The 27,069-nt window shown below is 40.4% G+C and overlaps 1 protein-coding gene across 1 annotated transcript in view; it reads right to left on the reverse strand.

Annotated features, from left to right (window-relative positions):
* GTPBP4 (GTP binding protein 4) overlaps positions 1 to 27,069 on the reverse strand; it is an 869,480-nt gene that overhangs the window by 758,076 nt on the left and 84,335 nt on the right. Inside the window, exon 3 of the mRNA XM_044064686.1 lies at positions 8,755 to 8,858. Coding sequence (XP_043920621.1) covers positions 8,755 to 8,858 — 104 coding nt within the window. The remainder of the gene's footprint in view (positions 1 to 8,754; positions 8,859 to 27,069) is intronic.

The raw sequence follows: 27,069 nt of genomic DNA on the forward strand, positions 1-27,069 counted from the left end.
GTGGTCAGATCTGACCAACGAGAAATTGACCCCTGGTGTGGAACACCGGTCGCCCATGTGGGTAATGACCAGGTCTAGGATATTGCTGCCCCTGGTGGGGGTGTGGATAAGCTGATCCAAGGCAATGGAATTTATGAATTCCAGAAAACGTTGAGCAAGAGAGTTGGTACATGAGTAGTTTTCCCAATTAATAGTGGGGTAATTGAAATCACCCATTATTAGGGTGTTGGGTTGGACCTTAATATTTTCCAGTGTATCAAGAAATGAGGAGTGGGGATCCTGGGGCATGGTGGGGGATCTGTAGCAAATTACAATTTGGATTGCGGTCTTGCCCAGAGTTAGTTGCACTTGGATAATCTCGGATGCATTATACTGAGCAACTAGCCTGGAGGTGTGGATATCCTTAATGAATATGGATACGCCCTCCACCTTTAGTGTTTTGGTCCAGGTTAGGTGGCCGAAAGGTGTGGTATGAATTATATATTGAACCAGGTCTCTGCCACTGCACAGATGTCGATGTTTTCCATTTTAAGGACTGCCTCGAGTGAATGCATTTTGAGGTTTAGACTTCTGGCACTGAGTAGCATTACCCTCAGATTTTGCTTACGTGTACCTGTTACGGTGGTGAATTTGTCATTTAAACCTTGCCTAAAAAAGGCACTATAGGGGTGGCAAGAGCCTTAGCCAGTATCTGGAATCTCAAGGGCGACTGGTGCAGGCCATCTCTGGCAAAGGATCGTGGTTTGTCGATCATGTCATTCCAGGCAGACAGATACTGGATCCCCTTAGATTGACACCATAAGCTTAGCCAACTGTTGAAGTCAATCATTTTGTCCTTGCACTGTGGTATCATTCTGGGTGATGTCAGGATGCTACTCAGGGCTAGGGTCATACCTGCCTGGGCTACAAGATGAAAGAGCTCCTCCATGTCTCTTTTCATGTAGTCCAGGGAGGTACGTCTCAGGTCATTCACATCAACATGGACAATGACGGAGTCATATTTCTACTTGTTGTGGAAGGACCTGAGTGCGTGCGTTATGTGGTGGATCCTGGCTCCCGACCGGCAGCTGACAGTAACTTTCTCCTTGATTAGCCTGGTGAGTGGAACATCAGTGTGCCTGACTATAGAGTCACCTATGACTAGAGTGTTGGGTACGTTGTTATGTCTTATGGGCTGTGGTTGAGTGGCACACTGAGTTTGTGGGCTATGTGTCATTTGGGTTGTGTTGGGGGTGTGGAGGTTGTATGCGTTTCTGCTTTGGAGGTCTCTGTTGCTTGAGCAGATTTTTATTGAGAGCCTCTGCGAATGTGGATGTGTGTTTTGTGCTGCGATGTGTGTTTTGGTGGTGTAGGTTTTGAGGGACTATGTGATGAGTGTGGTGTGGTGCAAGTGTTTACCTTCTCCTCTTGACTGTCTAGTCCAGTCTTGGGTGAAGAGAGCTTTGCTTTCAGTTTGGCTATATAAGTGCATAATGTCTGTTTAAACAAACAGGCATAAAATTTAGAACTGATGCTCCTATCTAAATGGATGAAGTTATGCTTTTGCTCTCTTACAGATGACCATTAAGAGATTAAGGAATATATTTGTGAAGGGAAGACTGAAAAAAATAAAGTGGGATATGCAAAATATTCCTAGAAAACAGGGTGGTTTATGACTACCTGATTTGACAGGATACTTTCAAGTTATGCTATATCTAACTGAAGGACAGGACTAAAGATCAAAGTGGAAAAAGGAAAGCAGAACAAGATGGAAGTACAAGGGATACAGACGAACACAGAAAATAAACAATTTGTGGCAAGAAGTAATCAGAGGAAATTACCAAAGGAACCACACTACTGGGTGCGATAAGGCAGAAGGGAAAAGTGATGCAGTCAGACAACGCCAATCAAGTATTTGAACTGCAGGTCAGAGACTATCTCCAGTTTCAAGGACTGTTGGTGGAATACATGGGAGGGAGAGACAGAGACAGGGTGGGGGGCATCGAGTGGAAGACCAGCTTTGGTAATGTTTGTAATGGAACCAAGAGAATATGCAATTAAGAAAGAGGTTATTAGTGAGGTATACAAACTACTGGTAGACAACTATAATAATCAGTAAAGATTGGGAAGGAAGAATAAATATAATGACAAATTACAAAATGTGAATGAAGGGCATTTGTACAGCCTCTAAGTATGTTACAAAGCCAAGACAATTTAGGAAATTTCCATGGAAAGGTTTAAACAGGTACTTTTATACTCCAAGAAGACTTCAAAATGTTTCCCCTCAAGCAGAGAGCAGATGTAAGAGATGTAAAGGGAGTAACAGATGAAATTGGAAAAATGTATGGAGTTAAATGAGTTTAAGTGTTCTTTACAGATGTCCTGACACAACTGCTGAGGGAACATACTACATTAAATAAGGAGATGGTGTCACAGAGTTGGTGTCTAGGTTTGCAACTGTTGCCACATAGTAACATTAAACTTAAAAGCCTTATTAACAACCAAAAAGGCAGTCACACCAAAGTGAAAATCAAAGAATAAACCAGCTGTAAATGAAGTAATGAATACCGTAAACAGAAAGGTTTAGAGATGGGATCATTAAAAAGAAAATAAATTTCATAAACCACATGGTGCATTTGGGAACAACTGCCCCCCTCAGACAATGCTCAAGTAGATGACTAAAACCAGTCACGTGGGTAGGAATAGCGCATACAAGTAGGGTATAGTTATGATGGAAACTACTTACAAAGCATGAATGCAATGAAGGAAAATATTGCAGTGAACTTTCTTTATTGTTAAAAATGTATGTCAACTCATATTACAAATCAACAATATGAGGAATAAATAACATAAAAAATTCCTGTGAAACTGTTTGGTCCAATAAAAATGGACAAGGTGGAAGGGGGAAGACCGTCACTTTGGAAACTAGTTCTCCAAACACGGATACACTCAGATAACCCATCTCTTACTTGGGCAGCTCATGGAGACAAAGCAGGTCTACGGCTAGGCTATGGCCAACGCAGCAGTTACCACTGCAAAAATCAACCACACAGCAGACTGAGATGCAGAACCAAGAAGACAAAGGAAATATCTGGAGCTCCCAACAATATAGCTTTCTGCCTATAAAAAAAAATCAGAGAATACCTGCAACAAGTAAAGGATACATATGTCTTTAGTTTAAAAAAAAAAGGGGGGGGGGTTGCCTCACCCTTACTCTGGAGATACGATTTCTTTAGAAAAGTCATCAAAAGGGATTTTATCCTAGATGGAAGAATCCAGAACACCCTGATACAATTCCTCCAAAAAGAGAGGAAAGTCTTACTCTAGCATGCATACAGTTAGATGCCAAACATCTACCGTCTTTTCCACAACAAAAAAATTTTAAATTGGGTTTATTCATAGATAAATACTAGGCTAGCTGGCCACGAAAGCCATTTTAAACCCAGCCAATTTCCCTCAAAGGCGAGAATCAAACCCTGTACCTTGCATCTGTGCACTAACGCCGTAAGCACTATGCCAACCCCCTTTGGACCAAATGGAACCCTATATAGAACCAAGGCACATGCGAGTTTTGCTAACTCTTACTACTTCAGTCAGGTTGAGAAAATAACTTTTCCACAGCCTTTTTTATCTGATAAAGAAAGGAGGCTTTGGGAAAGTTACTTTCTCAACCTGACTGAAGTAGTAAGAGTCAGTAAAAGTGAGGGCAGTTCTCAGGATGTGAGGTGAGAAAACAAGACCACTCAAAAGATGGACAAATACAATCTACTTTCTTGAACATAATGGTTCTGAAATCAGGTTACTTGCAGAAAGCAGAAATAACATCCTTAGCAACTTTCTCCAAGGGGCAATAACCTAGCAAGTGTTGTCAGAATGACCCAGCTAAGCATTCAAGTGCTAAATTCAGAAAAAAAAAGTGAAGCAGGCCACTCTGAGGTAAACATCATTATTCTGAGCACCTTCTCAAAGTAGAAGTCCTCAGGAAAGGAAAGACTAAGGCGACTCTGGTCCTAACTTGTTTTAAACACAACAGCCCCCGCCTCTTTACAGTAAGCGAAGGCAGAAGAATGTTATGCAGAAGGAGATGATCTTCATAATCACTCCACTAGTATTTAACAGAATGAAAGGAAAGGAGTTCCGGAAACCATGTACCCAAATGAAGTTATGTGGGGACCCGGTCCAGTCTGAGTCAGAGAGGAGTACACCAAAAATCACACCTGCAGATGATTTCCACGCTGGGCCAAGTGAGGCTATCATGAATAACTGCTGAGGGATACACTCACATACCAGCTCAGCTATTTGTCACCCCTGTGCGAAATATACTTCCAATGCAAGTACCAGAAAAGGCACATGGCTGAAAAGTGCACATTGGAAGCACTGCACTGACTCACTGTAGCCTCACCACTCAACAGTGAGTTACTATAAAGAGGAAAAGGAAGCTGTTCTCTTGAGATTAAATGTTCAAAAGCTTGAAGACCCATTCTACTCTTGCTACTGTATCATTCACTACTCCGTGCAAACTACAGAAGGCTGTAAACTTGTTCTTGGTAGTGCAACCAAGGCAAGTATAACATAGGTACCCCCACTTGTTCTTTTTTCCACATCTCTGAAGACAAAGACCAAAGCAAGGGTATGAAGGTCACAGCCAGGGAAGAAAGTTTCAAATAAAATCAAGATCCACACGTATGCGGAATGGATTAGAGGTTTCCTTCCTACTACCAATGCTGCACCATTCTGGGATCTTGTGGCAGGCCCACCATTACATTCCTACGCTTTTTTCCAATCTTCACCAGATGCACACTGATTACAAAGGCTTTGAACTTCTTTCAAACACAGTAATACTGAAGGGCTGACTTCTGAGCAGTGGTGTGGAGACACCAGATAACAATATAACTTCACCCAAAAAGAAAAAAAAAAGGCAGAACCTATGGCACTCCTGATTCATATTCTTATGAGTAAAATTGCACGTGAAGGGAGGCCTATGCTTCTTATTCAACAATCAGGAGGTTTAAAAACAACAAATTCTTTGAAGAGATCTAAACATTATGAGCAGCTAGAAATTACTGGGACTGTGAACCTGTACATGCCCCTTAACCTTACAATTAAGATGCCAGATGTAGGCCAAAAGGAGTAACGCCCCTAAAATTTTTAGAACTCAGAGGGACAAAGGATGAAGAACCCTGTGAGAAGGCAAAGGATGAAGTATCCAAGTGTTAAACCCACTTAAGAGGTCTCAATATATTAAACACATTTATTAGAAGACATAATTTATTTCTTCATGACAATGCAAAGTTGTGTAGGTTTAGTCAATTGCGCAAAAAAAAACACAAACAGAGAAAGGAAAGTTACATATTTACCATAATGCTAGATCTGTACCGTCTTCTTCCATCCATCTCAATTACTAGAATATCAGATCCATCTAGATTTCATACCAGCAACTTTCAGACACCTGGAATCGAGGCTCAGGCTCCTCCCCCTACCCATATTTCCCCCTCCACCCTCACAGTTCCTCAGATCTCATCTGCTGCTTGAATTAGACAGAAGAATCAAAGAGGTAGCTGTGGTTCAACTTCATTTTCAGTAGATAAGCGAAGTCTTCAATCATCATGTTCTCATTTGAGATTAAACCTTTTTCTATTTTCTCCTAGTGTTAGACCTCTAGCTACAGCTGTTGAATAGCTTAGTATATTAAGCATCTGTATTCCTGCTTTTACTTCCCTACCATCTAGCCACATTACATTTATCTGTTACAAATACTGTTAACAGTGATTTCAGTCAGAACATTATACACACATATAGATTTTATATATATATATATATATATATATATATATATATATATATATATATATATATATATATACATACACACACACACACACACAACTAAAAAATATATTCTTGTTTTTCCCTTTTCTAGTTAAACTGGTATTTGCTTTCTGCTGGTTGCACCTTTAGTGTAGTTGTTAGCACTAACTACATGCAGAGATTAGTATCGGATTTTGTGTGGCTGTTGACCGTTTTCTTTCACAGCATGGCCCACAAGGCTCTTGTATTTAAAAAGTGTTCCACCTGTTGACACAAAACTCCCCTTTCAGTATCCACATAGAAAATGCATCTGTCTGGGGGCAGTTCATCTCCAAGAGTAATGTGATGTTTCTTGTTCTTTTGTGCAGCTGGCCTTGTCTGACCAAAGGTCTAAATTAGTGCTCAAGGGACTTTTGTCTCCGTGAGAGAATTGGCCTCATTCCTCTTCAGTGAAGAGAGCTTCAAAAAAGAAGATACCGCTTCTTCAGAGGATACCAGTCCTGTAGAACAAAATCCCCATCCACCCACCCACATAAAGTTCATCCCTGTCTATTTTCAAGCACAACTTGGATCTATGGATGGGAAACAGAAAATTTACCCCAGGACAGTCCCCCTGTAACACTAACGGACAGGGTCAGCTCCTAAATACTTTATACCATGCATGATCCCCTCAAATTATCTATGACATTATCCCAGTTATTCTTATTAAGGTAATATAAAATTATTGACCATGGATAGGTAAGATCAATCTACAATCAAATGGTATAGGTTACTCTGAGCACAAAAAGGGAAAGTGGCCAGGCTTAAAATGGAACACAAGGGTAGCTAGCACAGTACTTACCTAAGAATCTATAAAAGATCAAAGGAGAGAGGCAGAGAAAAAGATAAGGAGAGGGAGAAGTCAAAAGGATAAGAGATCTCAAACTGAGAAAGAGATCTCCTGATCCAAAAGGATATGTGGGTCCAGCTTCTAAAGTTTCTAAACTGTTGTATTCAACACTGCCATTCCAGACAGTGCAGAGCTCATTCAGATACATTCACTGACTACTTCCCTGCTTGTGGAACTCAGATTTTCATCAGAGTTAGACACCCCTTGGCTTTGATCGCCTATCCTTAAATCAGAGAGGCCCCTTCAAAGGTCTCAGGCCATCCTTGATGGTTTCTTCCTTCAGGTTGGTATGGTATTAGAGGAGTCTGCTAGAAGTATATGTGGACAGGGTGATGCAGAAGCTCTGGGGGACTTGAATAAGGATAGGGTATTTACCACCCTTCCTGCCACTGGGGTATCAGGATCATCCATCCCTCTCAATGTTGCTCCTTCTCAGATACAACCTTCAGATCCACTGTACATGGACCTGAGAGTTTCCTGTGGGATCCCCTTTGTTGGAGACAATGGACGAGATATCTTCGACTTTGACAGTCTATCTCACTAACTCAACAGCGTTGGACCTCAGGAGAGGGGGAAGGGGGTCCTGGAGCAGAGACAGCAGCTATCTTTAATTTCCATGATGGTGAAGTCCATACTGATACTGCTTCACTGAAACTGTCTAAGGCTTTTTCTGTGGAGGTACCTTTCTCATACAGCCTCCTCTGAAGCATCCTGTTGTCCTTTTGAACCAGCAGCTACTGAAAGCTGAAGTTCCTTTCTTGGAAAATTATTTTTCTAGTGGATCTTACCTCAGCAAGAAGGATCTTTGAACTCTAGACCTCAATTTGCACGACACCATATTTGGCCTTTCACAAAGATAGGGTTTCTCTCCGAACGACCCCCAACTTCCTTCCCAAAGTTGCTTCTGACTTTGCCTTGAATCAGGCAGTTAATCTTCCATTTCCCTTTCCCATTTTCTCAAACAAGGGCTAACATCTCCAGCATTTGTTGAATGGTCGTCAATTACACTTCTATTCACATTGCACCAAAGATTTTAAAAAAAATCAGACCAATTTTTTTTCTTTCTAAAGCTAAATTGGGAACTAGCGTCTCCAAGGTCACCTTGTGCAGATGGTTGCCTGAATGCATTAAGTTTGTTTATATAGCCAAGGGACTGTTGCTGCATCACAAACCTAAACCTCACTCAACTAGAGTTTTTCTAACATCTACAGGTTTCTTTGTTAGGGTCCCTAAAGGTAATACATGTGCTGTGACTACTTGTCCTACAGTGCATACATTTAGCTCTTATTACAAGCAGAACCTGCAGCGGGGTCTATATTATAACCTCGAACGATTAAAAGAGCAAACGCTCTTTAAATCGACCCCTTAAATTTGAAGGCACTAAATCCCGAAAACACGGAACAGCGATTTTTTTCCCAAAGGGGAAAAAAAATCCAAACACAAAATAAAGTGGGGGCTTCGCCTCCCCCACACCCCCCTACTTAAATATACCAACTCCAAGATCGCACCACAGTGGAGGAAATGGCAAAGTTCCGAAAACGGCCCAGTGATTTTTTTTCCCTGAGGGAAAAAAAAAATCACTGTTCCGTCTGTTTGGTATTTAGTGCTTTTGATTTTAAGGAGTCGATTAAAGAGCATTTGCTCTTTTAATCATTCCAGGTTATAATATAGACCCCCTGCAGCGTAGGTCCAGGGTTTCATTTGGTTTCACCATCCTTTGGAATATCCTTCCGTGAGTCCTCTCAGGGTTTGTGGTAGCTGGGGACTCAGTCTCAATAGTTGAGAACGGCGGATAAGACAAGGTTAGATCCACTAAACCAATAATTGAGGCGGACAAAAAAGACATCAGAATGAAAGATTAACATCCAATATAACTGTAAACAAATTTCTACTTAATATTGTTTTCTGTTATTATACCGCCTTTTCATTGTGAATATTTCACCTGGCAGCGCAAGGTGTACTACCCCAGTAAATAAATGTAAAATAATATAAATAATAAATAAAATGGTGCATCACTACTGAAATACAAAATATGCATTTTAAAGGTCAGCTTCAGTTTAAAGCACACAAGTACTTACTTGTCAATGAGGTTCTTGGCTATATTTATTTGACCCAAAGCCAGCTTATAGTGGTCTTTGTCATATAAAACATTCATCAGATCTGCATAAAATGGATGAATATCCTTTAAAAAATAAAATAAAGATAGCATTAACCACTATAACGTTGTTATATTATGAAAATAATTTTAAACAAGTCACACACAAATATCTTCAATCCTCTGATCTCTTAGCACTGATGCAGTCTTTTCACCCTAATGCCTCTACAAGCCTAGCCATGTTATGCCCTTGTTCCCTTATGGCCCAAGATATATAATCTATGTTTGCGTACAAATCTAAGATCAGCACTTGCTACCCCTGTCTAAGAGGGACATAGGTGAAATCCTTGGTGTAAATTTACAGTTTCCCATCCAAATGTCCAGGTTACACTTAAACAGGGTCATTGAGGAGCTTTGATTTACATGAGCTGGGAGTTTGACCCACAGGAGTGCCAACCTCTAGGAGATGTAGCTGTCTCTCCAGCACGTCCTGTTAATACCACGGGCTAGCTTAAGATCCCTAGAGTGAGCGACTCTTGTCCCATTGGATTTGCAGATGGGCACTTTTATCAAGGCAAGATTTGAGACTGCTCTGTAGGCCAGGCACAAGTCTCCTCTAAGCAGGTCCATACAATACGGAGTAAAGTGATAGTGCCTTCAGTCTGTCCATGCAGGTCATGTGTTGTTGGCCCTGAATTTTCTTGGTGAGAAAACTCTGAGATATCTCCAGATGCTGCAAATGTCTGATGAGGTACATGCAGAAAGGAACATTATGCTCTATTATTGGTCTGATGAGAGCTGAATAGAGGGGAATTATAACCTCCTTAGCTTTGATGCTATACTCTTGCTTATGAGGAATGCAACATAATAGGCCTGTCCTTGGACACCTGATGATCAAAATTAAGGCTACTATCAACTTACGTTGCTAAATCTCTAACTAGTGGGATTGAGCTCAGGTGGGGTATTATTAATACTGTAATCAAAAGGGGTATCTTCTTTGCTGAAGGGGGATGATAATGCATTTTTTCTGCGTTAAGTTCAAGTCCGTGGCTTTGACACCAATCAACTGTCTGTGTAAGCCCATTTTGTAGTATGTTGACATCTTTGGGGGATTCGATGATTGGATCCAGTTTGCAGTCATCAGGAAATATAAGCCACAGGCCATTTATTTTTGCCTGGACTTCTGAAAAATAGATACCAAACAGTAGGGGGCCTAGCACAGATTCTTGTGGAACACCACTGGTAGCAGGTCTGCTAATAGAGGTGGCATCCCCAATTATGATTGTGTGTGTTCTGTTTCTGTGCCAGCTGGCAACCCCTCTAGTGACATAAGGGTTATTCCCCAGCTGGGTGAGTTTCTCAATGATGCTGGAGTGAGGAATTGTGCCAAATCCCTTGACTAGGTCGAGATTGGCAGTGTGAACTGTTTTGCCTTCATCCAGGGCCTCGGTGACATTCTCAAAGACGTCCTCCAAGTTTAGTTGGCAAGATCTGGCGTTAATGAAGCCAAACTGTGTTGGGTCAAGAGTTTGAAGGTCACCTATTATCCTTGTTGATAAGGTCCATAATGATTCTCTCCATGGCCTTGCTGATAAGGTTGTTTAGGCTTATGGGTCTATAGTTCCCAGGGTCGGTTGAGGGACCCCCATTGTGCAAGGGGATTATGGTTGATGCTTTCCACTCAGCTGGGACAAAGTCAGTGCTTAGACTAAGACTGAACAACATGCTCAGCGGTGCAGCTAACTCATGTTTTAGACCATTTAATAAGCAGCCTGGGATGTCGTCCAGGCCCATAGAGGCTGTTTTTTTGGCCTTGGAGAGTGCAGCTAGGACTTGCTCTCTGGAGATACTAGGCAGAGGACTGGTGACAGGTATGTTATGTTTTTGGATCTTACATGTTATGGGGTATGACTGGTGGGGACAGAAGGGTGAAGTTTTTGCCAAACCTGTATGCTAGCAGGTTGGTGATGTCCTCAGGTTCAGTACAAGTGGTACCCATCCACAGCTAGTTCGACACACATCTGGGTCTTTTCTTTTTGATTTCGGATGTAGCTAAAGAATGCTCTGTAATTTTCTTTAGCTAGAGATGCTAATTTAGCATACTAAGGTCTGCTATGGTCACCAAGTTTTCATTAAGCTACTCTCTTCTATACCACTCTCTTAGGCCTTTACTCAGGTAAGAGCGTTTTCTATACTAAACATATCTACACATATTCAGAGAGACTCGCACGCATTATATATTACACACACACACGGATCCTGTTGTATCTTTTAAACTAGCAATACACACAAACAAACAAACACAGCACAGCACTGTGTGGAGCTGAACTCAGAATTAACTTCTACAGCCATATACAGTTCCTCATTACTCACAGCAGCCACTGGGAAATCACTGCAGCATTTATTTAAAATATTTGAATTTCCCTTTTCTGTTCTGACCTACTTGATAGAAAGCCTTACTTTTCTTTTTCTTGTTGACCATATCTTATTGTATTTACAATTCCTTCCATCATACCAAAGTTCTTTTCTAAGGTGATCTCAAAGTGGAATACAAGACACATTTAGAACTGTCTTAACATATCTTCATTTTGTGAAAAGCTTAATTTCAGAAAAATCCTAACAACCTCAAACAGCAAACATAAAAAACACTAGTCCATTTTTTAACAAATGAATGAAGAACAAGAGACCAAGTCAAAACAAAATAAAAAATAAGACCTGAAAGTTAAGTGCCCATGCTATAATTATACCTACATAAAATGTAGCATCTCATTTTGTTAGGTGTACAAGAACCCATTCTTAGCAGCCTGAACAGCATAACCTCTACAGTCTCGTTCCTCAGTGTCAGACCTACAGGCATACAGCTCCCACCTGGTCTCCAAAAACTGGAATATAAAAACAAAAGGGTCTTGTTGCTCGTCCTTCTCTAACATAGATGACAAGCAGGCGGGGTATTTCGTTTTAATACATGGAAGCACATCAGGATGGACAGCAGCATTACAAAATACAAACAAACTGATTAACAGACAGACCTTATATACATACCTGCTTGCATCTCAGCAGCTTACTACAAAATGGCAGTCTGACCTGCACGTGCTCAGTGTTTATACACTTGTGCAAGCCCTTGGATTGCTTCTTAAAAGGTACATACACACACATTAATCTACATCCTCCCTCTTAAAAAGATTGCCCTTGGTAAAAATAATATTAGAGTTAGACATGCATTATACTAGACATTAGAAACAAAACACAATCTTTATGTCCATGTTGCCTTATATCTGTTACAGGGTTTAGAGATAAGAACATCCCTCGTAACATAACAATCTGGACTAAATTTAGCAACAGGGACAGTCTTCGATGAACAACTCATATCAGCAAGCTCTGGATTTGTCAAAGGAATGGGAATATTCTCTGCAACTTCCTCTGGAATTGTAACACCAGACAACTCACTCTGCGATAACGAGTCTTTCTCACAGGCTATATGCTGTGGTATAGGCTCGGTCACCGGTATGAAGTGCTTTCAAATGCCACCTAAAGGCTGCTCCTTGTGATTCCATAATGTATGACCTCAGCTCTGGGCAAATACTTTTCATGACACCAATAAGATCATAACCTCTGCACATCTGCATCCTTACTACTTCTCCTTCTTGTAACAGACTGAGTTGGTTGCTGGTTTTATCGGGTATACCGTCATAAGTTCGATGGCCACATCTTCAATGCTGCTGCCAAACTGCGCACTTCGAAAACCAAAGCGCCGAATTACAAAACCTCGCCCCTTTTTGACCCATGGTAGCACTCGTTTCGGCGGTGGAACGATCAGGAATGTCGAATGTCGTTATTTTTAAGATGTTTAGGGAAGTCAACGTAACAGAAGTCGGCTAAACAGTTCGAGGATACGCACATTTGGAAATGTGCCTTTGCATATGAAGGTATACCTTTTGTCACAGGAATGGAACTTCTGAGTTAAATGCTTCTTCAACAGATTTGTTTTCACTGACCTGTTTTTTCTGACACATGGAAATCAACAACTGACTACTGATTGGTAATGTGGTTTTGGTTTGTCTCAACAGAAGTCTCTGGCCAGGTAAACCAAGATGTTTATCACAAGGAACATTTCTGAAATACAAAAGATTCAGGAAAACATCACTATTATCTTATTTTGACTTCTCTAGTAACTGTGTTGCAATTTGAACTGCACATTCTGCCAAACCATTCGACTGCGGGTAATCAGGGCTACTTGTGGCATGAGTAAAGTCACATTTCTTCACCAAATCTTTTGAACTGTTGGCTTGTAAACTGTGTGCCATTGTCAGAAATAACTTTATGCAAACTACCATGTACCGCAAAATGAGGTTTCATCTTAGTAATGACAGTACAGGATGCTAAGTTAGGAAGTAGGTCAATCTCGAACCAATTGGAGTAAGAGTCTAACACCAAATAATATTGACCATTCCACTCAAAAAGGTCAGTGGCTGTCAACCAAGCTAGTTCTGGAATCTGGTTTAGCTGAAGTGGTTCTTTTTTTCTGGGGATGTGACTTTGTACTATTACACACAGAGCAAGATGAAAAGTGCTCTCTCAATATCTAGTGACATAGAAGGTCAAAATACTAGCCCTCTCACTCTTCTTTTGGTAGAATCAGTTTCTGGATGACCATGATGCAAGACAGTAATGTACTCTTGTTGCAAGGACTTCAAAACAATTACTTTCAGAGATTTCATAATGATACCATTGTCAGACAAAATCTCATCTTTGTATGGAAAGTAAGGTTGCACTTCTTGAAGTAAACTAGATTACTTTGACTGCCAACCTTGATTGATAAAGTGGTTGAGCCTTTGTAAAACTGGATCTGTGACTGTGTGATCTTCTCAACTAATCAAGACATGTAGAAGAAAACTTTCTCACTTCCATGACTTCAAAATCAAGGTTCTCATTCTCGTGATATTCAGTGGTGTTTCTGGGTGATCTGGACAGCGTATCAGCAAGATAAAGAAGTTTGCCTTTCTTATAGACAAGACTGAAATTATACTTTTGCACTCTCAGCATCATACATTGCAGTCTGTCTGGAGCTGAATGCATAGGCTCTCTCAAGCTAGTGACTAGAGGTTGGTGGTCTGTTTTGATCTGGATAGGTCTACCATAAACATAATCATGGAACTTCAAACATGCAAACACAACTGCCAAAAGCTTCTGAGAGCTTGTAACAACATTCAAATGCACAATAAGCTCTTTGAAATACTGTACTTTGTGAAATATGCTCTGAAATGGCTGTATCTTGTGAAATAACTTTACTGTAATACTGCACAAACATGCAAACACTTTATACACTTCTAATAGCTCGAATATCTTTGATTAATATGAAAAATACGTGCTTAGCGAAAATGTAGCCATTACACTTATTTTATTCGTTTTATGCAATTCGGACTTTATTTCAAACATTTTCCGTAGTCATTTGAATATTTTTATCAATACCAGACATATCGGTTTAAGCGAATATTGTCTAGAGCGTTCTGTATGCCTTGTTTCATATTTTGTGAATAAGAAATAGTGCTGAGAAAGTTTTAAAATCCGAAATTCATTTCTGACCTGTTTTGCGAAGTATACATACAGTACAGATGATTCACTCCTCTATATTCCTCCATTTCCAACTAAGTGCCTCTCGAACTCAAACTGAAGAATTTGGATTCTATCCTGGCTTCAAGTCATTTTACACATGCCGCTTCTGACACAATGTCCTTTCAGACAGGCCACTTCTCACACCATGTCACTCATCCTTCTCTAACATAGATGACAAGCAGGAGGGGTATTTTATTTTGATGCTTTAATACACAGAAACACATCTGGATAGATAGCAGCATTATAAAATACAAACAAACTGGTTAACAAACAGACCTTTTATACATACATGCTTACATCTCAACAGCTTACTACAAAATGGCAGTCCGACTTGCATGTGCTCAGTATTTATACATTTGTGCAAGCCCTTTGACAGCTTCTTAAAGGTACATACACACACTGATCTACAGGTCTGAAATCAATAAGGGCTTTATTCAGGATACTCAGATGCAGTATAGTCCTCAGATCCTATGCCTTTTTTGGAAACAAAAAACAAGTTGAAATACAAACTAGATCTTTTCTGGATAGCTGGACCTCCTGAATGGCTCATTTTAGTAACAGATTTAACTACTCTTTTCTTGTCACACTTTTTGATGGCGTTGGACATTTGGCAAGGAAACAAAGAGTAGGGAGAGGTGTGGAAGGGAACTATACAGCCTCTGAATACCACTGACCTAATCCACCTGTTTTGCTTGATGGCCAGACATGTACCCAAACGGAGAAACAAACCTCTGACTGCTTCTACAATGGTACACCAAGTACAGTCTCAGGGATTAAGACTGTTGGTCTTCCCCCAAAGGAAGACCACAGTATCCCTGCTGAAAACTGTTACTACTTCAGGACTGGTAACCACTGTGGAAGTTACCATGACCATAGTGTCTCCTCCTGGACTTGTTGTTTTTCTGTTGCTGGCCACAACAAAACAAAATGAACACTGGTTTTACTGAGTTCTATAAGGCGTGCAATGGAGAGTCTGCAATTTGATAACACCTGCCATGAGGGTTTTTCCATACTTTATGTGCCACCTTGATACCCAAAGCTAAGCCCATAAGGTGCAACAAGGTCTGATGGTGAACACCAGTGCTTGTGCCCACTACCATGCAGCACCACAAGCCAGGTACATTTTTGGGGGGGGGGGGGTTCACGAACGATGCCACAACTGGAATTTGACACTGCAATTTGTACTTAAAATCTCTATCGGGCAATCCTTCTAGTAACTGGCTCACTTCATCATCCAACGTCTTAACTGAATCACAAAATGTATAACAAATACTTTACCCCCGCGAGGGGAACACCAAAGATGTACATGGGTAGAGAATCTGTACAAACAGGGGTGGAGTAAAGTAGACAAGACTGATGTTCAACCAGAGCTATAGCACGAGCACAGACATGAGTTTAATAGGTGGTCTTTTAGAAGATGCTTGTAGGAAAGATGGTAAGTTACAGTTCTAATAGCCTATGGAACAGAACTCCATTTTCTGGCAACAGAGTAGCAGTAAAGGCAATTACCAACTGTTTTTGAAGTTTACAGTTGGTGAGAAGTTGTTTATCATTAGAATGAAGGGGTCTGTTAAGGTAACAAGAAGGAAGAATACAACTTACTGCATGACAGGCATGGGGTTTATAAATGACACTGTGGGCAGTAGCTAGTTGTACAAAGTCCAGATAGTGGGGTAGTTCAAGCCAGTTCAAACCTTGAAGGGCCTTGTAGTGATGTGTACAGTACTGTTCATTGGCAGCAAATTTAGTAACTTTGTTGTAGCATATTTCAAATTTAGTTTTAACAGATACCTGCAAGTTGGTAAGGATAGGGGCACCATATATGAGTGAAGGAAGGAGGTAAATGATTGCTAGGGTGGTTTTAACAGAATTACTAAAAATGTTTGCGTGTCTACAAGACATGCCAAGTTTCTGGTGAGTTTTTTTATATTTTGAATGTGGAGTTCAAATCTGAGGTGGTCATCAATTGTCACACCAAGCAGTTGTGTATGGGATATAATTTCCACCTCCGTATTAAGTGAGATTTTGAAGTTGGATTTCTCCTTCAGATGTGCTTTGGGGACGAATAGGCGAGTTTTTTTTTTGGGGGGGGGTGAGTAATAGTTGGGCATTATGAAGCGGGTTTTCAACAGACGTGAAAGCTTCTTGTGTAATTTACAGTGTCAGATGAGCACATTACTGTCAAATCATCAGTATACTGTATAAGTAATGTTTGCTTACAAGAGGTATAGAGGCCATTAATGAAAATGTTAAAGAGAAGTGGGCCAAAAGCTGAGTCTTGGTGTACACCACTGGTAACCAGGAAGTATGGAGAGAAAGTATGTCATCATCTAACAGTCTGCTGTCTATCAGATAGGTAGCTTTTAAACCAAAGAATATGAAAGAGGGGACATGCCGAGATGGAGCAGTTGATGAAGGAGTTTGCTATGTGAGACTGTATCAAAGGCTTTGGACAGATCCAGAAATATGGAAGAGATAAGTTTGCAAGAGTTCCTTTTCTTGTTTATATTATCTAAAAAGGATAACAGTGCAGAAGTTCTATTATGGCCAGGGCAGAATTCATTTTGAGTACCGGTAGCTATTCTGAGAAGATGTGGTGAAGAAGTTATTCTAGGAATTTTGGGAGATGGGAGAGAATTGCAATAGGATGAAAGTTGGAGACTTCTGTAGAGTTTTGCCCCTTGTGCAGTGGGATGACATATGATCTTTTCCAAACAGCTGCGACATAAGATTCCTGTACGGATCTACCGATTAAGATAGGTAATAGGTAAGACATGGCTTCTGCTGTCATTTTGAGGTATTCAGATTGGAGTATGTCAGCAACTGTGGAGCAAGGTTTATGTTTAAGTAGCAGTTTTTCTTTTTTTTTTCATAGTAGATACTATTACAGGTTTTAAAGTAAAAGCTGCTAGCATCTGTGGCCAAGGACTGTTTGGATTCATATTTTTCAGAGGTTATTGTGACAGTGGTGGGGGGCAGTTGGCAATATGTTATGGGGTTGTGTAGGGGAGGGTGATCTGCTGTTGGAAGACAGCAATGCTCTCTGAAAATATTTATTAAACATAGTTGATACTTCGGGGGGGGGGGCACAGGTTTCAGATGGATATAGATCTTTCACTGAGCCAGGACTGAGTAGTGTGTGAACAGAGGACCAGAATTCTTTTGATAATTTATATGATAAAGTTTTAGTTCAGGAGTGTCCAACCCCCCTCAGAGCTCTTCCATGCGACCCTTAAATTTAAATTTAAATTTAATTTCACTTTTTTTCCGTGTGTTTACACGTCCGCGTAGTTTTGCTGTTCTGCGCATGCGCCAACTTTCTTTTTTTTACGTTTTTTTCATACCAGCATCTTTCCGCTGGTATCACCGTTTTTATATTACTACTGGTAAAGAAAAGCTGCAGGAAGGAGCGAGATCAGCCATAGAGAGAGGATTTATTTTATTATTTTAATTTATTTCGTTGTGTACACACCGACTACACTACAACAAAGGTAAGTCAAGTATTTTGCTCCCTTAGAACTAGCTAGGTAAGGAAAATTATTTGAGTTACATCACATCACTCACTATAAAGTCCTGGAATATTTTGTTGGTTGACCATGATGCACATGAATTACTGTTATGCATGATTTCTTAGGATTAGAACTTAGAGAATATATTGGTTTATAGTCATTTTAAATCTCCTCCCTTCATTTCTTCTAGCCTTTAACATCTCCAGGCACTGAAGTTTGTAATAGATAATGCTAGCTATCATTTCATTGCCTCTCTGATTTGAAGCAAATTAATGGCATCATGTTTACAGTTGCTTGAACCTATAACTATTGCACTGACAGAGTGGTTTATAGTATTTTTGGTTCTTGTAAACTATTGTATACTGAGGAGATACAAAGTATGTGTAATGTTAGAATGGAGGGATATATTAGAAATATTAGGAATTAATATAATTTTAGCCCCATTCAAGATCACTTTTGTATTGTAATAGCCTATTGGTTTGAAAGTCACTACTTCAGAAAAAGTTACGTTAATTTGGCAAGGATATGGAACAGTTGTCATAATAGAGTCTTTTTATATACTTAAATATAATACATTAGCTCCTGGTTGACATAACTTATCTAATATATACGGTTGAGTTAATTAACTATGGATTTCTACTGTTCCTTGGCTCTCAGAGGAGATTCATTCAGGTTTGTATGTTTGCTGTTTTAATAGGTTTAGTTTTTCTACATATGGCTCTTGTTTCAGTGTGATTTTATCCACCCAAAAAAGGTTGCTTGCTGAGGTACCATGAAAATAAACAGTATTTACTTGGATTTTTTCTTATTATTTTACTATTTATTTTATTTGCTTGCAGTTGTGGTATTTATTTAAATATAAAAATTGCTGTACACAGTAATCTTGATGGCTACAATTTTGCACAGAAAGGTTACAAGTGCTGAAAAACATTTGCTAAAACAGAAGTTATTATGTAGTTTCCATGGCTAACATTTAGAAATAATGGATACTTTATTAAAAAAAGCTAATTTGTGGTGACAATCTGAAATAAATACTGTTATGTGCAAAATCCCAGTAACTGAACATCTACAGCAGAACGTAAATATCACTCTCTTCTTGCAGTCAAAGTTCTGTGACGGAAGCAGTGTCTTCTTTTTTATGTTAGACAACAGATGTGCATAGCTTGGTTAATGTTCTCTGGTGGTGGATAGATGGAGGAGTGGGTATTAAGTTTTTCTTAAAAGAAAAGACTTCGGTTAAACACATTCTGAGTCAACCACTCTCCGCTGGCTGCTCACCCATCCCTGGGGGAAGGGAGATTTAAGCTGTTCACATGGCTGACACCTGGCAGGAGCACTACATTCTATTATATTCATTATATTCTGTGGAGCTTTAGTCTATTGATCCATTACTACTGTGTGCAATTACATTGTAAGCAAAAGAAAACTCTCAGAAGGAAGCTATATAGTGGAACTTGGAAGAACCACCGCAGGAGAGGTGTGCTGCACTAGGGGGAAAGAGTATAGGCCACCCCCAGTGGGCAAACAACTGGCCTGCTCTCTACCATCTGATTCTTGCTGCAAACAGCTGAGCTCATGGGGAAATCCTGGGTAGGACTGAAAGGGGCACAGGACTGCTGCCTGCCTGAGAATCCCCAGCTTCTGCTACCAGGGCAATGTGGAATTTCAGGTTTTAGTGCTGTGTGCTGGTCTGAGACATGTTAGGAACTCTCATAAATGCTATATGGCACGGATGAGGGCTAAACAGAACATAATCCATGTTTATTTTATTTAGGCACCTCACATCACAGGACATCAAGGTCTTTGCTCTTAGAAACAGGTTTCTGTTAGATAACAGGGATGTATTAAGCAGAAAGATAACCATTTAAGTATGGACTCTGAATGGCTGTTTAGAAAAAAATAGTGCAGATATCACAGCCATAAACACAGTGCATTTAGGTGTAGAACTGCTATATATAAGCATTTTAGTAGAAAGGTAAATGTGGCTCCTCCTTGCTATCTACCATCCCTTCAGTGCCAAAAGTAATGAGACAACGGTTTACCTGCTTAATGGGTTTATTAACTTTGTTAAAGGAAAACATTTACTCGTAAAAAGTTATATACTTACCATAACGCTCTGTCTATGTTGCCCATTTTCATTCTTCCTCAACCTTTTGGTTTGGATCTGATCCTCAGATGAAACTCTGCAATTTTTTTAGCTCGTGGACACCAAAACACCTCAAGTTCCTCCCTTACCCATAGTCATGTAGTCCGATGTGATAGGCATGAATGCATTTTGAGGTTTAGACTTCCAGCACTGAGTAGCATTACCCTCCGATTTTGCTGGCTTGTACCTGTTAAGGTGGTGAATTTGTCATTTGAACCTTGCCTAAAAAAAGGCACTATACTAGAGGCCTCTGTTTAACTGCAGTTTAACAAAGTAGTTATCTATTGTATTCAAATATTATGCATTTATTAATTTATTTATATTTATTAATTTATTTATTGTTCAAATTAACCTACAATACAGCCACATTAGTCCGCATAAACCTGTGTTTGTTTTTTTTTTTTTTTTTTTTTTGGTCCTCACCTGCAGTTTGCCCCCACACCATTTTTGTTGACTCAATGCGGCCCTTGCAACTGAAAAGGTTGGACACCCCTGTTTTAGTCGGTCATAGTATTGTTTATTATTTCTCCAAGTCTTCTGTTTCCTGTATTGCTGAAAGTTTTTTTTTTTTTTTAATTAGCCACTCCCTCCAAGTCTTGTCTCTGCTATGTATAATGTTTTGGCAAGTGTGGACAGAAGAGCGAGTGTTTTACTTTTACTCTTTTTATACTCCACGTTGTTTAAGTTGGTGGGTACTGGGGTGGTGAGTGGTAAGTCTGCGCGTGTATGCAGGGATGTTAGACTAGGTTCCAATGATTGAATTTTACTCTCAGAGCCCTGTAAATGTACTATCAACAATTGTGTCTTTATTGATTCTGTTGTTATCTAGTAGGTGCTGTGATTAGTTGAATCAGAACAAATAGATGTATGCAGGATGAGGGACTGTCAGAGGTTATATTTCGCCAGTCAATACTGACATCACCCAACATTTTTTTTTCATAAGTAATAGTACTAGACACACAGGAGAGAAATTCTTCGGTATATAAATATGTTGTTTCCAGGGGGGAGGATGTACAATATTTTTTAAGAGTTTAACTTTAAAATGTTATGAGAATTTCAGCTGAGTGAAACTTGAGGATCAATTTGGGAAAGGAGGACAGGTTATAACAGCTCTGCTACATTAAGGCCAATCAGCTCCCTTTTTTGGGGGGATTGGGGGGTTCAGGCAGTCATCATAATGTTACAGCCTGGATAAGGTAATTCTGTATCTTTCATACTGGATTTAATCTATGTTTCAGTGATGGCCAAGATATCTGGAGATGGGGTACTTTCTTTAAACAAAGGATAAACAGGACATCATGTTGGAAGCTCTTTTAATAGCTGCCAGAGCAACGATGGAATCTGATCTGTCCAGCAGGCCCAGTCTTTGATCGGGCAGAGGACCCTACCTGACCTCCTCAGGACAGATGCCACATGTGGAGAACCACCTTTTAGATGGTGGTGCCATCCAAAAAAAAGGAAAAAAAAAAGACAATGATTGGCGTGGTATGAAAGGCCTCCTGCAAAGTACACTGAGGAAAGGTCATGGGGTCTGTGAAACATCACCCTTTCTCCATCACCTCTAGGATCTCACTAAAACTGGAGTTATCAGGGAAGGAAGGCAAAGCAAAGCAATGCTTTCGTCCTCATCAGTATCTGAGGTGGAAGACTCCTAGCCTTTGCTTGCACTTGTGTTTCTCACAAAGCCTTGGAGGTAACAAATCCAGTGATGTGAAATGTGCAAATAACCTGATGTAGTAAGAGCCCAATGACCCCATGTCCTGCTCTGGGTGACAGTGGAAAGTAAATAAGTAGCAGTCAAGTAGTGCCTCTTGTAGAGGTTGAAATCAGAGTAAAAACAGTTCTTATGGTAGCAAATGCAGTACTAACTTAGAATGATGGCACTGCAACTCAAGTCAACACTATGCTCAAGGCTGATGGACCAGGCCACAAATGCCCGAGGCTAAAACCTGCAAGAACCGATACCAAGACCAAGAACTTAAGTCCCAAACAAAAAAGCCTAACCACCGAGAAGAGCTAAGATGCTAGAAGTATAAATCCCGAGTGGTGGAAGGCCGAACTCAAGAGAGACATAAGCAAAAGAGTTTACAAGAAATGGCGACAAAACAAAGGTTGTTATGTTGACTCCAAGCCCCAGAGTTGAAGGAGCTCCCATACCAGCAATACATATGTCATCAAAAGCACTGACCCAACACTACAGTCGTGAAATTAAGACCAAAATAAATTTCAACTCATCTGTTAATGTCAACACTGGTGCCTGATGGCCGACTTTCAGTCTTACTAGGGCCAACACCAGAATGAGGACGGGTGAGGATACCCATAAAGGTCTGGCAGGAGAGTTTGGCAAGGAAGAAAATACTCCTGTCTACTCTAGTACCAGATGGGAAAAATGCAGGAGACTTTTTGCTGGGCTCGGATGAAGACTTCCATCACCTTCTCATTATCAAGTTCAACAGCACATAAAGAATGCCTCTGAAAAGACCTGAAGGATCTTACAAGTGACAGCCAGGAAGAAACCAACATGTTCTAACTTCTACTTCAAAAACCGAAAGGACACTGCCTTCTCACTAGTTTGCAGGAGAACTATCAGACACAATGCTCATAGCTACTACAGAAACCCAAAAAGGGAAATGAACAAAGACCTGGAAAGAAATCAAGTTTATCCCATCCATCTTTATCACTTTTATTTATTTGTGCTTTCCCTCTCTCTTTTATCCCCCCCCCCCCATATTTATCTTTTTGCTTACCCGTTGGTCTACTCACCTTAGGACTGGTCTTTGAACTCAATTAATTCATCTTGAGGCAGAGCAAGGTCAACGTCTCATGATCAGCACAAGCAGGGTTACCTTTAAATTTTACCAAAAATAACTTATTTTTCCTACTCTAACAGTGATTGCCAAGTGTAAAGGAAACACAAACCTCATACTGTTCATTGAAAATACAAACTGTGCTTGTCAAGTGGTGAGATCTTATGCCCACACTTGCATTTTTTTGAAAGCTCTGATATCCACACTGCACCAAGAAAACAAAAAGCAGCAACCATCAAAGCAGTAGCAAATCAGCACTCAAGCACAAATATATGTAGACACATTCAGTATAAACCAGCCACTCACTGCTACTACCCTCCTGAGCATGACTTGAGAAAGTTGGCAGTTTGCTGACTTTTTTGGGGGGGGGGCTGCCTCTGCTTAGCAATACAAACAGGCACAAATTGACTACAGCTCGTCTCTAAATCTGAATATAGAATTAATTAACATAAACCCACTCTTCCTGGAGTTTTGGAAAAAAAACATGTATGTGGTAGTTTATACTCATGTCAGGTTACAGACTACTGTAGTGTTAAGGGAAATGTCAATATGCCACCTACTATGCCTCTTCCCTGGCCTTATAAGTCCTACTCAGTTTAACCACCTTCTATGCACAGTAATCTGCTCAAGCATCTCATCAAGTACCAGACAGAATTCACTTCCAACCTTAAAACTGCTGTAATAATGGCATTTCTGCAGGTATCTTTCTTCAGTCTGCAGTGTGCAGGCTTTTACTTTCCATTACCTTCTCTGAATTTTGCTCTCACTGGGCATGCACAGACTGACAGGCTCCTACTAATAGGCGAGCTCCAGACCACTTTGCTCCCCACCATCCCCTGATTCCAGCACTTTATTACTTTTCACTCTTCCCCTCCCCTTAGAAACATGGACACAACATAAAATATCTACACCACTCTTAAACCACTCTCTATGCCACACCCTCTGCATTTCTTATACTGCATCTCACATTACTGATACTCCTCTACCTCTTTCACTACCCTAAAAATCATTCCATTCTCTATCCTTCTCAAACTTCCCTCATCAGCCATTTCCCATCATTTCTCCCACACACCACACCACTTCAGAGGTCCACTTCAATTCTTCCCTTAAATAACATTCTCAACCTACTTCTAGTAAAAAAGCAAAAATCTATACCATAATACCAGAGACCTTTGTTAAAAGCCGCCACCTTAAGAGTCTTAACACTAATCGAAAACAAAGAATCCAACACCAGCCCTCGTATGCAAACCAGAACTCTCCACTCCTTCTCGCTATCCACACTTTCATGCGCACTTAATACCCACAGCATTAAAAAAGATCCATGCCTTTACCCAACACCTCAACCCAGACACTCTAGTAATAACAAAATGCTGGCTCAAGACCAATAACCTAGGCCTTCAATACTTTCACCCAGTCTACAACTTCCTCCATGACTGCAGGCCAGGAAAACAACTAGGAGATGTAAAACTAATCCAGAAAAATAATCTTAATTCCACCCTCTCTCTCTTATTCTAGCCCAAACAAGTCCTTTTGAAATTTCCATCAAAAAATAAAATACCCCTGTTCACTGTCCCCTCCTACCTCCCACGCCTGTACTCATTACTAAAACTCTCCATCCTAACCTCAATCACTCTCTTCTTCATTGTGATATAGTTATTCTTCGAGACTTCAGCCTTAAATTTTGTGGGGCCCTACACCCAAGACATGTCGCTTCTAAGCAGAGCTCATCCTTATAATGCTAATAAGACCCACTTTCAGATCTTCAAGATACTCAGCTTTCAACCTCCTAATCACAGACATCCCTACCTCGTTCTCCAAAATCTCCATTCTAACCACTGCAAATCAATCCATAAAAATGTACTAATCATTAAAGTTTACAGACATCAATTAGCAAAAACACACAAAAAAATCAAGCCAAAAAAGTTCTTTCGTCTTTATCATGGTTCAACAATCTCACAGAAGATGACTGCAGCATTGCTGACAACATTCTGAACACATTCTCCCAACAACTTTAAGACCATTTTTCCCCCAAAAATAAATAGGTTATTTAAATTCACAAAACTCCAAAAGGCTAACTAAAAAACTTGAACATCTACTACAGCTCAAGGACAAAAACTGGTTGTTGTTGCTGTTGTATCTTTCGGCTTTTCCCGGTTAGGGGTCGCCACAGCGGAACTCTGGTCCGCTAATGATTGGCAGTACAGTTTTACGTGCCGAGTTGCCAGCTCTGACGCACAACCGTCAATGAAGGTATGCCCATTCATGCATGTCTCCACACAGAAGACGCTTTAGCTGAGAATCGAATAGGGCAACGTCTTACTGTGAGGCGACAACGCTACCGCAGCACCACCACCGCAGTGGAAATTAGAACCCTACATCATCTATCACTCCCATGTCATTACCCTCAGAAACTTAGCAAAACAATCCATTAGAAGGCACAAAACCTCCCTACACAAATTAAAGGAAGCACATCTTCTACAATCCCAAAAGCAATTCTGGAAAGAATATGACCTAATCACAGGTAACTCAAACCTTGTAAACTACTTTCTTTCTATCTTCCTGCAATGCAGTAATAGCAAATTCTTCCCTAGTGATTACCTTCAAGAATTCATCAATCTCCCTTTTCGGAACTCAACACCCCCACCCACCACTTCCCCACTTCATTCCTCTTCTACTTCTAAGCAAACAAGTAAAGCTTCTATAGTTTTATGTTTCAACAATATCCAACAGCTGGCTTATTGGATCTAACAAACTTCTCTGCTTGTTTCATTCACTGCAGATAGCACATAATGTATCCCTCATCCATATCTATAAACTTTGCATTATCAGAAACATAATGCCACCATTAAGCTTCTCCCTAAAACAAACATATCCTATCATACTGCTTCTACTTTCAGCCCATCTCCATCCTCCCCAAAATTAGGGAGGATCTTCAAAAAATGGTATACACTCACCTTTCCCAGAACATCCAATAGTACTACCTCCCATACCTCAACCTCTTGAAGCAAGAAATTTGTCCAAAGCCTAAAACAATGGGGGGAGTGGCAAAGGCCGAAAAATAGGGACAGATTTTAAATACTGCTCTTATAAACTTAAAAAAAAGATGGTAGAATAAGAGGAATTGTGTTAACATGCATTTTCTGACGGACATGAAGTCTGAAATGCAAATGCATGTCATTATTTGGTCAGTTTTAGTGACCTCAATCCTCTGTGATTTGTCAGAAAACCACAGATTTTATAAAGGCAAGAGAGATGACTTTCAAGCAAAAAATAATTTCTGACTTATAGGTTCCTAGGTTCATAAGACAATACTAGGCTACTGGCCTGAAGGCCCTTATAAACCAAGCCAAGCCAAGAATTTCACCCATGTTCCCACAAAGTCAGCACCTGGTTTCCCTGTCTAGCAGGGACACAGGTGGGATCCCAGGGGTATACTCTGTTTCCCATCCAGTCGTCCAGGTCCCTCTTAAAGAGGGCTAGTGAGGTACTCTGTTTGACATGGAGAGGGAGTCTATTCCACAAATTGGGGAGTCATTCGGACACAAATCTGTCCCACCAATAAGTTGTATTAATGTCACAGACCAGGTTGAGACCTTGCGTGTAGGTTCAGAGTGAAGTCTGACTTACGGACATGCAGCAACTCCATCAAGGCTAAATCTGAGGCAGCCTTGTATGCCAGACACAGGTCACCTCTGAGCAGTCTGTACAAGACTGAGTAGAGGGACAGGGCTTTTAGCTTATCTGTATAGGATAAGTGTTTGAGACCCACGATTTTCCTGCTCATGAACCTCTGTGGTCTCTCCAAGTGCTACATGTGCTTTGCTAGGTACATGCTTAAGGGGGCAGTGTATTCGATAATGGATCTGATAAGGGAGGAGTACAGAGATTTTATGACTTCCTTGTTCCTGGATGAAATACCCTTACTTATGAGGTGGGCCATGTAGAAAGCCTTCCATACAACGGAGGCAACGTGGTGGTCAAACGTTCGGTTGCCATCAACCTGGATGCCCAAGTCCCTCATGACTGACTGCATGCTTAGTGCGTTGTTATTAATGTGATAATTAGTGGGACGACATTTTGCCCAATGGGGAAAATGATGCACTTCTTGGCATTCAGTCTGAGGCCATGCTTCTGGCACTTAAATTGAAACAAGATATAAAAGGCTTTGAAGTATTTATTTATTTCATTTAACTGGGTAAGTGACCTGGTCCATACACCCTTTT

This window comes from Protopterus annectens, chromosome 3.part0 (assembly GCF_019279795.1).
Source record: "Protopterus annectens isolate FY-2018-M chromosome 3.part0, PAN1.0, whole genome shotgun sequence".
Classification (NCBI taxonomy): Eukaryota; Metazoa; Chordata; order Ceratodontiformes; family Protopteridae; genus Protopterus; species Protopterus annectens.